This window comes from Leptosomus discolor, chromosome 2, assembly GCF_034619465.1.
Source record: "Leptosomus discolor isolate bLepDis1 chromosome 2, bLepDis1.hap2, whole genome shotgun sequence".
Taxonomy (NCBI): Eukaryota; Metazoa; Chordata; class Aves; order Leptosomiformes; family Leptosomidae; genus Leptosomus; species Leptosomus discolor.
Genome location: NC_141392.1, coordinates 24,670,706 through 24,685,952, shown reverse-complemented (window position 1 = coordinate 24,685,952; position 15,247 = coordinate 24,670,706). Strand labels below are relative to the sequence as shown.

Sequence of the window (15,247 nt, the reverse complement as noted above, 5' to 3'; positions counted from 1 at the left end):
GGTACCAACTCTTTGCTGGAAAGTAAGTACTACCTGGACTGAGCCAATGTGGTTTGAATCACGTGCTCCAGTACATAGCACCTCTGCTAACACAGGCACTCGATACTGCATGCCCCGGTGTTCACATTGAAGGAGCTTCCCAAGGCCTGAAACCTTGTTTCTACCAAAAAGCCACAGGACTACTTATTTGGCTACAAATCAGCATCTTAAGGGGTGCCAGGCAGTTGTTGGTTTGTGGTGTTTTTTTTTTTTTTTTCCCAAAAAACACTTTAAAAACTTTTCCAGTTCAGTAATACAGCTGAAAACCAGCAGCCTGTGCAGTGTGCAGTAAATCCGCTGGCACAAAGCAGGAGCACACCCTTCTCTCAGACTCGAGGAAATACTTTTCTGGAATTTGCTAGCAATGGGAGGGGAAGAAGGAACGTGCTACAGTTATCTCCACAATTCCTTGCCCAAAGCACAGGACGAAATTCAGAGTCCAAAGCGCAAGCATCCTTCATTAAATCTGCACATTCATCCTACCAACGCACGCAGCTACATTGCCACTTCATGATCCCCACAGGTTGTTTTCCCGTGTGTAACTTTCATAACGAGATTTGTCACTTGTTACAAGCGCCCGTAAGGTATGTTTTCACTCATCAGAGAAACACACACATCAAGGAATATCATGTCATGATTTTTGCTAGTTTAATGTATCATCAGCACTTCCTGGCAATGCAGAGCAGCGTACCTCAGTAGCAGTCTTCAATCAAGACACAGACAACCCTTTGAAATACGGAAATACATTTGGCAGTGGCATTCCTTTGTCGTCGGTATTTTGTTAGGTTAGCCTGCCGCAGTTTGGGATCTGGTCCGCTGAAGGACAGAAGAGAGGCCCTGGTACTCCACGGATGCCGTCCTTCTCCAGCAGCACTTCCACACCATTTATCACCAGCGCTTTCCAAACCCGACTCCGACAGCAGCGTGGGGCGAATCCGCTTCTCCTCGCGCAGACATCCACCGAGGCCAGGCTGCTGGAAGAGACAATCGAAGGGTGGCCTTGACCTCCCTAAACCCACTGCCGGGGCAGAGGAGGGGAGGCCGGCTCCCCAGCAGCAGGGACGCACCGAGGAGTTCTCCGGGGCTCAGGACGCCTCCAGCTGCTCCTGGGCGGCGGCGAGACGGCGCTGGAGGCGGCGCTGGCGCCAGCGGAGGAAGCGGCGGCGGGCACTGTTGGCCTGCCAGCCCACCAGCACCCCGGCCGCGAAGGCGACCAGCAGCGCCCAGCGCACGGCCCGCGACCGCAGCGGCTCCGGACCCATCCCCGCTTCAAGCCGGGGCTCGACACCGCCTCCCGCTTCCGCCGGGCCGGGGGCGGGCCCCGTTAAAGGCGGCGGGACGGGGGAGGCGCAGTGTCTGCCCGCGCCATGGCGGAGGCGGCCTCGCAGGTAGCGGAGCGGTCCGGTGGGGTCTTGCCGGGGAGGAGGGGGGTCCTGCGGCCCGGGACGGTGATGGGTCCTCGGTATCAGAGGGACGCGGGTCCGCAAAGCTGTGGCATCCCTTGTACCGCTTCTCGTCTCTATAGCGGTGAAAGGCATCTCTTTTGAATATCTGCCTTAAGTTTTATCTCGGGCTCCAACAGCTACTGACCAGCTGTCTGTGTTTTTCCCCTTTCCACAGGATCTCCTGCTGGCAGCAGCGTTTGTCTCCGATGCGCAGTACAACAGAAATATTCCTTTTAAGACCTCCCCGGAGGCAGTCAGGTAAGGAGGTCTGCATCCCCGCGAAGGCTCGCGCTATCACACTGGAGTAGAGCTCTGCGCTGGTCTCACAGGCAGTGTGCAGTGCTGTGGGGCACTCGGGCTGGAATGGGGAAAGCCAACCACAACTGTGTCCAAAGAGAAAGAGCTAAAAAAGGCTGGTGACCTCGGGTTCACCAGCTGGATGCTGAGAAGGGTGGGTGGGTGGGTGGGGTGCAAAGAACTGTATTTAAGCTGAAGTGTGTATGTTAAATAGCACTTGGTGCATCTGTATGGTGAGGATGGGAAAAGAAATAAAAACTTGTTTATGCTGGGGGGGTTAAGATCTTTCAAGACTGAAGCTGTAGCTCTGTGTGGATGAAGAGTATGGGAAGCTTGGTCAGCCCTCATCCTTGTGGAAGAGAGTGCTGGAGTGTGGCCATTGTGGGTGTACACAGCAGGGTTTTGGTAGCAGGGGTCTGCACAGTTGGCCTGTGTGGGAGAACAGCCCTGTGCCAGTCAGCTTGGCAGTGGATAACACCAACCCACCGCACCTCAAGACTTCAGCTAATCAAAGAAGTGTATGGCACCTCTGCTCAGGTGTACTTCAGAAAGGGTAGTAGCTGCTAGGGGAGGAGTAATTAAAAACTTATGTTAATTGGTGATAAGTGAAATTCCCCAAGTCAAGAATGTTTTGCCTGCAGTGGTGACTGTCTTCCCTTTTAGTTGCTGGTAAGAGGCTGAGCAGCTTCAGCCAGAAAGCTTGGGCAACCTTAGGCAAACTAATTCCTTGTGTAAAACTTAAGAGAATGCAGCTAGTGTAGAAGGGAAAGGTGATACACAACACTGCTAGCAAAGCAGTGTGTGAGCATTAATCACTCCTGTAGCCCTCCCCACAAAACCGTTTCCTTTTACTTAGTTCTAACATCTTAGCTAATAAAAATTTTTGGGTACCCTGGAGACACAAGTGTGGTTAAGTATGTTTGTAACAAAGGATTTGAGCAGGTGTATGCTGTTGTGTAGCTGCCATGTCTGTCTGCTTTGGAAAAACAGACCATGTGCATGTGCTTCTGTCCTGCCCAAATATGCTTGGTATAAATAGTAGAAATGAGCAGATTTTGTGTGGTCATGTCTTGATGGTGTTAAGGGTATAATATCATGTCATCTGTATAGTCACCTGCCCTGTAGCTTTTATGCAGGTGGTTGTTAGGCAGATGAGATGACTGTTTGGCAATGTTGGAAGCTTTTTTTTATTGGCAGAGAAACTATGTGCTCTGCAGGTCTGCTCTGCATCTCCCCAAAGTAGACGCTGTTGCATGCCATTGTGTGAAACCTTCTGTGGGAGGCTTAGACCTGGATGTGTTCATGGTTATTGCTAGTGTTCACCAGAGGTTTTGCTGCTATAGGGGCTAGAATACCGCTTAAGCTCTATATGAAAGCTTACTGTGCAACTCCATACTTCTTTCTGGTGGCTTTTCTTATCTCTTTGCTTTTTAACCTGCAAAGAAAGGGTGTTAGGTAACCAATCAGACTTAGTGTGTGTGTCATGTGGATACCTGAGCTTAGCAGAAGTTTGCACTCAGATTAAGGAACAAGGTAATTGCAAAAAAGGAGCAGCTTTAACCAATCTGTATGTTGCAGTCTTGAACTGAACTGAAGAACACCTGTGTTCCACTTGCATGGGTTTTTTGCACCCTGAAAGGGAGTATAGTGTTCATTGGCTATGGGACTGTAAGAAAGGGTGAGGAAATCCCTGGCTGGCAGAAACTGTGCTACTGTTACCATTCTTCCTCCACAACTGTTTGGGAGAGCATGTGCTGTTCTTCCAAGATGCATTTGGTGAGCCCATGAGTATGTGCACTGAAGCCTTTATTTATGGTGCCACTGCCTTCTTTCTACAGGCTTTATTATCTCTATAACCACTGGATTATGCGAACAGCCACTTACTTCTTCATCTTTCTCAACCTGTCCCTTGCGCTGTTTGAAGAACCTGCTGTGTATCCGCTGCCCTTCCTGGTAAGTTTTCGGTGTAGAAACAGCAGTGCAGCTAGTATTGTGTTGCTTGGTGGAGCAAGCAAGGGTTTTTTACTTGAAACTATTTGTCAAAGGTGTCAAGAGATAATTGATGCTGATCCTTCTGTTGATATCTTTGGTCTACTGAAATGGGGACAAAAAAGGGCATAAGAGCTAGATGGAGACTATGGGAGCCATTGTGGCCATCAGCAATGGCTGATGTGACTGCAGACAAAGTCATGTGGCTTTCCTCCATCTTGAAGAGCAATTCCAGACTTCTGTGTGACTCAAGTCCAGTCCCCATGTCTGAAAGCAGAAGCGGAGTGTTGCCCTTAGGGCTGACTTTTCTGTAGCCTTTATTTGCTCTGCACTAGTGTGTTTGTGTGAGATGTGCTCCTTGAATTCTAAGCAAATACAAATTTACTGGCTTTAACCTGCCTGTGACAGGGAATTTTGCAGCAAGAAGCCTGAAACTATTGCTCAGTGCCAGATGCGAGCCTGTAAAACAGCTGACAGCAAAACCCACTGGAAAAACTTTTATACTGACTCTGCCTGTTTTCCCTTTGCTCGTACATCAGCCTCAACTTCCTCATCTATGCGAAGAGGGCTGGCACTGCTCTTGGCTGTACTGACTTGGGCCCCTTCTCTCTCTGCAGGTCACTTCTGTGATCGAGGTGTTGTGCCTTCTGGTGTTCTTTGGTCGACTGATACATTTTGCAAAAGTCACCCTTCGCAACGTATTCTGGAAGGATACCAAGAACATCTGCATCATGGTTGCAATCCTGGTCAGTTAGGCCTAGGGAAGCCTCCAAGGTCGAAGTGGCCAATGTGGAGGTGGCTTTTTCCTCTTGTTGCTTTCCTGGTAACATGGGCCTGATGTACAAAGGCTCTACAAGAGCCATGGCCAAATCAACCAACAGCTGGGCCTGTTCTCACAAACCTGTCGTGTGTGCATCTGTCTTGTATCAGCTAACCCTATTGTTCTCACCATCTAGACACATTTCCAACATGGCTTCTGGAATTTTCCTTCTTTCTGCTACAGTTATCCCTAACAGACTTGGCCATATATGGGGTCCTCAGGATGTACAACATGAAGAGTATTCGATGGTCAAGAATTGTGAGGCCCATCTTCCTGATCAACTTTGCAGAGAGTCGCCAAGTAAGGAAGAGGTCTGGTGGGATGTACCCTTGATGCGGGATCCTGGTTTTGGACAGCCTGCTGCTTTCTAAGATCCAGGGGATTTAGCAGAAAGGTTTTTGTGCAGAAATGGCAGAATTTAGGTTCTTGTGAGTGAAGTTTTCTCTCGGAGGTGGCTTGAAGCAAACATTTGAGATGGCGAAAAGGTTGCGTTAGCACTTGTGCTGCTTGGGCTCTGCGCAAAATACCAGAAGGCTTCTCCCTGTACCTGTGGGCTGGGTTATAGCTGTCCAGAGCCCTGAGTGTGATTGGGGATGGAACTAGAGCTTCTGGACAAACATAGTGCTGTGATGATTTAGGGAAGATCACGCTTGATAAAGTGTAAGACTGCATGGAGAAGGAAGACTATTTCTCGTAAGGTCAGCCCCTGGGCTGTGCTTAGTCCAGCCTGAGTGGAGGAGCAGCCTCTGTTTGCAAGCGGAGTTAGATGCTGTCCTCAGGAGGTCTGAACATGAGCAGCACTGCAGACAAGAAAGCTGTTTCTCCCTGGGTCAGGGGCCAGGTTACTTATTTCGGGAAGGCTCCCAGGCAAACAAGCACAAGTGTCAGGCTGTTCTCAGAAACTGAACTTGTAGTCCAGATGGGTGATTTGGACTCTGATTCCTTTTGTCACGGGGAGATCTTTGCCCTGCTGCCCAAGACCGTTCTTGGGTCCTGACTTACAAATGAATAAGCTACTGTGGTGTGGAGGCCTGAGGGAGGGAGCAGTTGAACTCTTGAGCTCAGAGCATATGTTTTGTGGCCTAGAGTGATGGGCTTCTGTCCTTGACCAGACCCCTGCAGCAAGAGCATCTCTGTGGTGCCACAGGGCCCTCTGTCCCTTGGCTAGCTGCATGTATGATGGTCTCTCCTTCTCCCATCTCCTCTGGGGAATGAGGCGGAAAGGCCTGATACTCTTGCACAGGTTTTAGCAGAATGGAGCTGGCATTTCTGGGTCAGAATGTCTCCTGTGTCCTATTTTGCTTGCCTGTGCCTGTGTAGGTGTTTGATCCAGATGGGATGCTGAGGGGAAAAGCAGGTGCCACCTTGCCTCTAAATGCTTTCCTTCTCCCTGGCAGATTCGGAGAGCCTTCCGCAGCATCCGCAACACGCTGCCGGAGATCACCTATGTCTTCTTGCTCTTCATGTTTAGCCTTCTCATGTTCTCCCTCATGGCCTTGAAGCTGTTTGGTGAGAGGTGTGAATACTTCTATTGTTCAGAGCTTGGTGGGAAGAATGTGTGTGATACTTTCAGGCAGGAGGGAAGCTGGCAACTCCAAACAATTCCTAGTGAATATAAGCACTGCTGATATGTGCAGTTCCTGTGGTAGGACATGTGATCTCTGTGCCTAATGTCAGATTGTCCTGTTCCTCCCAGGAATCTCCAGACAGCAGAAGGCTTGCCGTATTTCAAAAACTACCTAGGAATTGTGTTTGACCTCTATGTGCTGGTGACGACAGCAAACAGCCCGGATGTCATGTATGTATGCTGAGCTTGCAGTCTTTCTGTTGTGAGTGCTGGTGTCCTGCTCCTAGTGGCAGAATCTCTGGTTAGAACAATACTCTGTTTTGCACAACAAGGTATTTCAGAGCAGCAACGGGGCTTTTACTTTTCCAGCCTGCAGGGGTTTCTTGAATTCTCAGCCAACTGTTTTATAAATGGCTCTGAACTAGAATCTGAGGTTATGAAGACTTTTAGAAAAGGTGCATTAAAAATACTGCTTTGCAAATGATCCAGTAGCTGATGAAGGCTTAAACTGGAGGCATAAACACACTCTCGCTCTTTGATTAAAACCCTTTCCTGAAAAGGAAGGGTGTGCTCTAGTGAACCAATAAGCAGTTCTTAGCTGGGGTGTTATCTGGCAAGTTTGATCTGGCTATCCAAAACAGTACTAAGAAATCCATCTGGAGGACTGTTTTCTTGTGGTTTCTTTCACTTCCCTGTTTGTCTGCCTAGCAAGCAGCAATCTCTTTCCCCTTCTCTAGGATGCCGGCATTTGACTTCAGTTCATGGTATGCCCTGTTCTTCATCGCCTTTGTCATTGTTAACACTTATATCTTCATGTCTCTCTTCCTGGCTGTTGTGTACAACAACTACAGAAAACACCTGAAGGTAATGTTTGGTGGGGTTAATTGTGAGTGGTGACTGCCGGCTGTTCTATATAACCTTGTAAGGAAATATCTGGCTTTCCCTTGGAAAGCTGCTGCAAAGTGTAGAGAAGGGGGTACAGCTTCTTGCCTTTGCTGATACTCTGCAAATAACAAGCACAGGCCCACCTTTCATTTCATGGGGGTTGTCATGAGTTCTGCTTTTAGCATTTAGCAGTGAAATACTCTGCTGTGGACCAAAGAAGTTGCAGCAGATAGGAAGTGCGTGTCTCTGCATTATTGCTGAGGGGCTTAGTCCTAGCTCAAAAACATTGTCTCTCTGCTGGAGACTATTTTCAGTTCTCTTTAAGTGCACAGCATGCTTTCTGCCACTGCATGTGCTCTTAAAGGAAAGGAAATATAAAGTGAGGTCTAAGTAAATTAGAACTCTTGCTGCTTCTACCCAAGCTGAGTAGGTGCAGTTTGGTACTTGAGATCGAAGGGTGAGAGCTGGCAATTCCTGGTTGTTCCCATGAGAGGACTGGCTCTTCCTCAGTAAGCAGTCTGCTAGGTCTTCCCAGAGTCTAGTCTTCCAAGGGTGTAAGGTTCTTTAGCCTGCTTGTAATTGTGTGTGGAAGAGGATCTCCACCCCTGATCTCAGCAGTATTCACTCATGGTTGGGAAGCATGTGTGGACACATCCTCTTTGCTTCTGTGACTTCTGGACGTGCAGATCCTGTGGTCTTTGTCCATGTCCTTCCTGTTAGATGCTATCCTTTGTCTTTTATTCCAATTTTTTTTAATGCATCTCCCAGCAGCAAGCAATCTATTGATCCTTCCAGAGTGCTGTGCAGGGGGCTTTATGGTTACCTATTAAATAGCATTGCTCATCACCCCTGCTGACTGTGCTGTACTCTGTGTCTAATATCACTCCAAGTGTGTTCCTCTGTCTCTTCTTGCATCTCTGAGTCATGAAAATAAGATTCATTTATTTAAAAAAAAAAAGAGGGAGAAGGGTGACTGAAGCTGCCTGAATCATGATACTCTCTCTAGAATGAGATCCGTAAGCTTGCTTACATGAAGCACCGCAAGATGATCGAGGCCTTCAACCTCCTGAAGGAAGAGGAAGGAGAACAATTTGTGGTCAGAGAAGCCCGGTGGAAGCAGCTTGTCAAGCTGGTGGCCCCTGATATCAGCAATTCCCACCGAGAGCTGCTGCTATGCATCTCAGATGATGAGCAGAAGGGTTTCATAGGTGAGCAGTGGGGCACTGTTATGCTCAAGCGATTAAGGAGGAACCCAGGGTACGGAGCCTGGATTTTGGCACTGGGGCTTGTGATATCTAATGGACCCAGAGGGACTCCAGGCCCATCTTCCTGCTTCCTTCTAGATTGTTTAAGTCCTGAAAGGTTGTCCTTTCTGCCTGTGCTGTAGCTCGTGCCACATATGCTGTGGGCAGCTCTTCGTGGCCATTTGACCTCAGGTCAAGCTTGCCATGGAGAATGGGACCTCCTGTTCTCAGCACAGGGCAAGGAAAACCTCCCTTGTTATCTGATTCCTCCAAGCAATGTAGCTTCCCACACAGTCCTCTGGAGCCTCTGCTCCTGCTGGAGACAGGATATCAGAAGAGATGGTTCAGTCTTGTCATGCTAGATCATGCCCATCCTGATCATTAAAGGTTTGTGTTGGTTGTTGACCTGTGGCTTGAACCAGTCCCCCAGGAATGGGGCAGAGGACCTGCTTGAGTACTGAGTTCAGCCTGTTCTGTGGTGGATACCACTTTGGGCATGTGCGTTGCCTGCTGCCATGAAGAGATACAGCGTCCAGATTGCTACAACTTGTGTGCATTTGCCAGACACTGTCTTTTTTTAATGACAGCAGACTGATGTGTAGTGCTCTCCCCTACTGCAGACAAGAAGTCCTTTGTACAACTGGCAGATCTGCTCAACATCCAGGTGATTACTCTGAAAATACGCAGCCATCCACTCGGGCAATGGATGCCTGGTGTATACAAGTCAGCAGTGAGTCGGTTCCTGCGCAGCATGGTTAGGCACAGGTAAGCCTCTACGTGGAGCAAGCAGCTCCTAACATTCAAAGGGCTGCAAAGCATTGGTGTTGCAAGCAAGTGCTCATCTGGGTGTCGTGATGGAAAGTACAAACAGCATTTAGGCAAACATTAGGGGTTCTGTTTCTAAAAGTGTTCCGTGGACCAGCTCTGCTCTTGGCCTACCTTCAGTGGTGCGGAGAAACTAGACTTGGCTATTGGTGAGTCCAGACCTCTTCCAGTCCCACTTGTTCAGTCTTCTATAGGTGTTGAGTGTAAATAGCTTTTACTGCAAGCAAGAAGTGCTTTATGGCCTGCCTCGAAGGACCAGACTAAATACTTCACTTAAAGGTGATCTTAACTCAGCAGTCTCTGCTGCAGAGCTGCGTTGTGCTGTTTTGTCATCTCTTACTAAGTTGGTACTATGAGCTGCTAGTACTCTGTTTCACACCTGAGTCTTCCCAGAATTGTAAAATCACTGAGATTGGAAGGAAACATCTAGAGATGGCCTAAGTGTAACCCCCTCACTCAAAGCAGGGCCAGCTAGAATAGGCTAGTCGGGGCTATGTCCAGTTGGGTTCTGAGTATCTCCAAGGACGGAGACTCCATAACCTCTCTGCAACCTGTTCCAGTGTTTGACCACCCTTGGTTTAAAAAACCCCCCAAAAAACTAAAAAGCAGCTTTTTTGTTTAAATGGAAAATCCTGTATTTCAACTTATGCCCGTTGCCTCTTGTGCTTTCTCTGGATATCCCTGAGAAGAGTGTGGCTCCATCTGCTCTACACCTTCCCATCAGGTATTTATACATATGTATTGAGATCCCCCTGACCCTTCTCCCCTTCAGGCTGAACAATCCCTGCGCTCTCAATGTGTAATGTGTCAGACTATCCTATCCTTTAATCGTTTTTGTGACCCTTTGCTGCACTTGCTGTAGTATGTTCATGTCTCTCTTGTACTGGAGAGCCCAGCTGTGGAGACAGCACTCTAAATGTGGCCTCAACAGTACTGAGTAGCTGGGAAAAATCTCTTCCCTGGACCAGTTCGCAACTGTCATGTAGCCCAGGTTGCTGTGTGCCTTCTTTGCCACCAGGGTGCATTGCTGGCTCACGTTCAACTTGTCAACCAAGACACCACCCCCCCCCCCCCCCTCAGGTCCTCTGCAGTGCTGCAGTTGCCCCCCAGCCTGCACTGGTGCCTGAGGTTATCCCTCCCTAGGAGCAGGACTTTGCCGTTGCCTTTGAACATGGTGGGATTCATCTCTGCCCTCTTCCCAGCTTGTCCAGGTCCCTCTGATTCCAGCACACTCATCTGGTGTACCAAACCATCCTCCCAACTCAGTATAGTCTCCTGTTTTATTTATCCGGTCCTTCTGCTTGAGAAATGCTGCTTGATTTGTTGTAAACTCAGTTGCAGTCAGTCTCTAAGAGTTTGTTTAACACTGGGAGTGTTGGCAGTGGTGTACCTTCAAGACTCATGCTCTGCTTTCTGTTGGACTTCAAGGGCAAGGCTAAACTCTGCAGTAACGTTCCTAAAGTCTCAGGTTTGGGGAGAACTGATGGGTAAATGGCAACGTTTGAGAGAGGAGGCAAAGAACTCCTGAAATAACTTTTAACCTTCTTGGTAATGGCGAATTGATTTCTCTTTTTCTTCCTGCAGGGGATTTGTTTGGACTTACGATGCGATCATTCTAATAAATGCTATCTTCATTGCTCTGGATGAGGAAACCCCTTATATTTCTTATGCAGAGTGGGTCTTCCTTGCTTTGTATATAATTGAGATACTCCTGAAAGCGTACACTTACGAACCAAGGGCATTCTTTGGCAAAAATCAGTTCTGGAATTGGTGAGTGGCATGAATGTTTGTGTTAAAGGTAGTGTGAAGCATGACGAGATCTTTGTGTTCAGGTCCTCAAGAACTGAAAGTCTCTTGGAGAGATGATGGGCTGCTTAACTCATGTGCCAGGGTGTAATTAAAATGATGGTGTGCATCAGAGGATGTTGTGCCTTTTCCTGGCTAACCTGGCTCTGACAGAGAATACTGTTCTCTGCCTCACTCTGCTATCACAGTCAAAAGTGACTCTGCAGTGTGTGAAGATAGTGGCTGGGCAGGGGAAAGCATTTTGCTGAGCAAAGTTTTTTTTTTTTTCCCATCTTCTTACCTTGCAAATAGTTTGAGATGATGCAGAACTACCTGGCACAGATGTGAGGAAGAGGAGTCACTACTTGTTTATGTCATGTGGCAGATTAAGCACCAATTCTGTCACCACAAATCTAACAGCACTGCCTTCCCTCGTGCTAGGTTTGATACTCTCATCATCTTTGCTGCCTTGACTGCAACGATACTCAGTACCACCCTGAAATCGAGTAAGTGCAGCTTAAGCAGTCTGCATGCATCTGGGAAACTCGGTGGTCTTGAGTCACCTTTTGCTGTCACCCTGGGCTTGGGATGCTTTTTGACAAGACAGTTAATTTCCTATAGGGTTTCTAAGAACTAACCCAGTCTTTCATTTTTATAGCTACCTGTTATAAATAGTGTTTAACAAGGATGTAATCATTACAAATGGAAGAACATGCTGTATCTGTATGCTTCTCTGCTTATTTTTAATTTTAAAATGTTTTTCCTTTCTCAGCTACAAAATACAACAGCCAACAGATCCTGGACATTGTCTTCATCTTAAGGGTCCTCAGGTTAATAAGGATTGTTGACAGCATTCAAAGGTAATGAAGAAAATGGGATAGGGATAGGGTTTTTTGGGGGGGCTGGCTGAGACAGTGCCTTGAGTTGTTCTGCATGGCTGCTTTGGACTGACCATGGCCACCCAACAAAGCATCCCAAGGCCTTGTCCCAGCATGCCTGGGATGAGGCCAGTTGCTGCAGCCTCTGTGGAGACTTACTTATAAATAAGGACGTGTGGGGAGCACATGCTGGATGGGATGTGACAATAAGCAAGTGTGGGCCTTAAAAAGAGCCTCCCCACAGCAAGTGTTGTCATGAATCATTTACTGTAGGTTCCGGGTCATCATGAACACACTGATAAACATCGTACCGACAATGTTGACATTTGGTGGGCTGACTCTGGTAAGAAATCCTTGTATCTTAGCTCAAAGCACTCCAGTTTTACAGGAATGTGTCTTAAGTCTCACACTCATGCTGTTTCCAAGAAGATAAATGCAAATCTCTGGATGGCGGGCCTTTGAAACTGTAAGTGTCCATTTGATTCTTGGTCATTGCACATGTAAATATGTGCAAAGGGGTTGGGTTCCTGCTAGCTGCCAGGTCAGGACATCCTTCTTTGCTCCACGGGGCAGTGAGGATGTTCAGTGCAGTCTGGGCTTCACACTGTAAGGAATCGAAGTATGGTTTGGGCAAGAAGCAAAATGAGAAACCCATTTCTCAAATAATTTTAAAAAAAATAGCTTCTGTTATGATTTGAGAATACTTCATTTCCATGTATTTGGGCTGTATTTCTTGCCTTATTATTCCTACCTGGTAATTGCTTTTGAGTGGCTTGGGTCTCTTGGACTCTATGCTGCTACTCAGCAGCTTGCCGTGTCTGTAAAAACTGGAAAATCTGCTGGAACTCTAAACTTGCCATGAAGCTTGGTGCTCACTGGAGAAGCAGGCAATGGGGTTTCTCTTCCCAGGTTGTGTACTGTGTATTTGCTATCATTGGCATGGAGTTATTCCATGGGAAAATCCAGTTCTTCCCTGCAAACTCGAATGCTCCTCATGCCCTGGAATGTGGAAACCCAGCTCTCAAGGATTCTTTGTTTGCCCGTGGGAAATACTGCAAGAACAACTTCAATAACTTTGCATCATCCTTTATCGTCCTGATGGAGCTCACTGTGGTCAATCAGTGGCATGATATCCTTTGTGGTGGAAGGTCCAAGCTAGAGCTTGGTGACCCGTGCTCTTCCCTGACTCTGCTCTTCCCCTCGTGTTGCACACACGCGTGTGCATAGTGCCAGACAACAGAGAAATGGTCCCTGCAGAGGGCTTTGTTCAGAAGGTCGTTGCTGGGCAGTATTTTCTGGTTCCTCCCATAGCACTACGCTACAGCAAGATGTTTCCCTCTTTCAGCACTCTTGCCCTTAACTCCCCTTATACTCTTTGCCAATGGATTTGCCAACGTGACGGTTCAGCCTGCGAAGCTGTATTTCATTGCCTTCCACATTGTGATGGTGATAATTATTGTCAAGTAAGTTTTGGTTTGCTCCCCTCTGCTTCAGAGGGAAGAAGGGCTCTGTCCCCTGTCAGGGCACTGCTGATAGTCCCAGGGTCATGCATGGTGTGACTCTGAGCCAGGCAGGACATGTGCCACAGGAAAATCTGCTGCATTTGTTCTTATCTCCACTGAGTGCTGCTCTGACTTAGAGCTCCACATCTCTGGCAGAGGAGGGGATGGAGTGCTGGGAAACAAGCCTGGGAATACTGAGACAGTAGCTGATGCCCAGAAGCAGGAGGGATGTCAGGAAGGAAATGCTGCTGTGTAATTCTGCTCATTGTTTCTTTCAGTATCTTTGTGTCGTTCATTTTGGAGGCTTTCTTTGTGGAGTACTCCCTAGAGAAGAGTGAAGTAGAAACAGCCATTGAACAGAAAATCCAGGAGCTGGGAATGGGAGTTCAAGAGTAAGCCCCCCAAAAGAGTAGCGCTGGATGTGGCTGGCTTGGCACATTTGATGAGGGCTGTGCGACTGGAGGGAAAAAGCCACCCTCTGTCCTGAGGCATGAGCCGAGACTCCTCTTCCTTGTCACAAAGTTCTTGTTAATTGGTCATGACCATGTAGGCTTGGTCTAGTTGTTAGCAGAAGGCTGCTCATGTTGGCCTTGCAGCTGCCTCGCTGAGCTACTCAAGCCCGGGGCTGTTGCCCAGAGGACAGGAGAGATGCTGGAAACTAACACTGACTGAAGCTTGCCCTGCCCGAGATCATCCATTGCTGCTGGGTATGTGTGGGCTGCTGGGGTGGGATGGGTCCCCCCTGGGGTAACTTTTGGTCCTTCTCATGTAGGGATGAGCTCCAGGATGAACAGCTCCTTGATAACATGGAGAGTGCTGAGCATGACTTCGAGGGGGAAGGTGGAAAAAAGCCCCAGTCTAAAGGGCTGGTGTTTAAAATCGCCTCCAAACGTAAGTGCAGCCCTACAGTCTGCCCAGTGTTTTAAGAGGCCAAGGCTCTGAACTGTCCCTGGTCATAGCCCTCTCTGTGGGGAAGGTCCCAAGCATTTCCGCTTCCTTTGGGCCATAAAAGCAGCTAAAACCCAACTGGAGGTTTTGAGAGGACTGTGGATGCTAATGTTTGCTACAGAAGTAAAAAGAAACAGCAACTTCTTTCCCTCTCTTCTACCTCGGCCCTTCTGTGAAGACACTGCCTTGGTGGCTGAGGTCCTGCTGTTGCCAGGAAGTCTGTTTTCTTTTCTCCTTCCTATATGCACTTTGCATTCCTCCTGGCTTGGATTATAGGGGGACTATAAGCTCCTTTCCTCTAGCTTAATGACTACTTTTTCTTTTGCTGTCTGTCTTGCTGTAGCTTAGCAGTTCCCCAAGCTCACGCTTCTTGGACCTGGCAGCTGATTAGATTGCAAATCCCTTGAAGGGCTCATGGGAATAGAAGGGCTTAAAATCTTAAACTAATAGTCTTATCCTTTACAAGCGCTCACAGTGCTTAAAAGTGTGTGGAATAAAATACCAGGGACCATCATTTGGGGCATTTATTTTCTTGCCTCTTCTGTGTAAAACATGGGGAGCAGCCTCTGAGTAAGACGTGCACTAAGGTAGCTGCTATTGAGCTTCTGCTGAAGAACAGGAATGGATGCTTCCAGTGACTTTTTTTTTTGCTACCTGCAGGGTACAGGACAGTTGATGCTCTGCTCCAGCGTATGTTTGAGGCAGAGATACCCCTTGAGGATGAAGGCCCTTCATTTGAAGAGATCTTAAACTTGTCCCCTACCGCTGCTGTACCCAGTAACCAGACATCGGAGAGTGCTGCATAATGGGGGCAATCCACAGCAGTCTGCAAGGAGGAGCTAATCCTCAGCTGCCTGGGTCCTGAGCGTGTTCCCTGGCTGGCTGATGCACATGGGGGCCAGATTACACAGTGGAAGGGGTGGCTGATGCCAGAAACAGCTTCGTCATGTAAAGGAGCTTGATTTCATGTAAAGTGTCATATAAATGTTGAAACTGGAAGTACCCTCACAGGGGAAAGTGGAG

The 15,247-nt window shown here is 48.0% G+C and overlaps 2 protein-coding genes across 2 annotated transcripts; one reads left to right on the top strand and one right to left on the bottom strand.

Annotated features, from left to right (window-relative positions):
- Positions 1-1,124: 1,124 nt before the first annotated feature.
- On the bottom strand, positions 1,125-1,301 carry MTLN (mitoregulin). Its single transcript, XM_086461532.1, has one exon. The coding sequence runs from the start codon at positions 1,299-1,301 to the stop codon at positions 1,125-1,127; it is 177 nt and encodes a 58-aa protein (XP_086317658.1).
- Positions 1,302-1,406: 105 nt separating this feature from the next.
- LOC104342040 (two pore channel protein 2) lies at positions 1,407-15,182 on the top strand. Its single transcript, XM_086460770.1, has 19 exons — positions 1,407-1,427; positions 1,660-1,742; positions 3,620-3,734; positions 4,388-4,516; positions 4,774-4,890; positions 5,988-6,106; positions 6,287-6,388; positions 6,895-7,021; positions 8,049-8,250; positions 8,907-9,051; positions 10,696-10,881; positions 11,338-11,402; positions 11,669-11,756; positions 12,048-12,117; positions 12,684-12,903; positions 13,147-13,237; positions 13,555-13,668; positions 14,049-14,167; positions 14,885-15,182. The coding sequence occupies exons 1-19, from the start codon at positions 1,407-1,409 to the stop codon at positions 15,028-15,030; spliced, it is 2,259 nt and encodes a 752-aa protein (XP_086316896.1). The 3' UTR covers positions 15,031-15,182.
- Positions 15,183-15,247: the final 65 nt, after the last annotated feature.

Bases quoted from the DNA above. Each gene is read 5' to 3' on its own strand.
- MTLN (XM_086461532.1), bottom strand. From the start codon at position 1,301: ATGGGTCCGGAGCCGCTGCGGTCGCGGGCCGTGCGCTGGGCGCTGCTG.
- LOC104342040 (XM_086460770.1), top strand. From the start codon at position 1,407: ATGGCGGAGGCGGCCTCGCAG. The intron at 4,517-4,773 runs GTCAGTTAGGCC...TTTCTGCTACAG, and splicing joins GCATCATGGTTGCAATCCTG to TTATCCCTAACAGACTTGGC. The intron at 10,882-11,337 runs GTGAGTGGCATG...CCCTCGTGCTAG, and splicing joins AAAAATCAGTTCTGGAATTG to GTTTGATACTCTCATCATCT.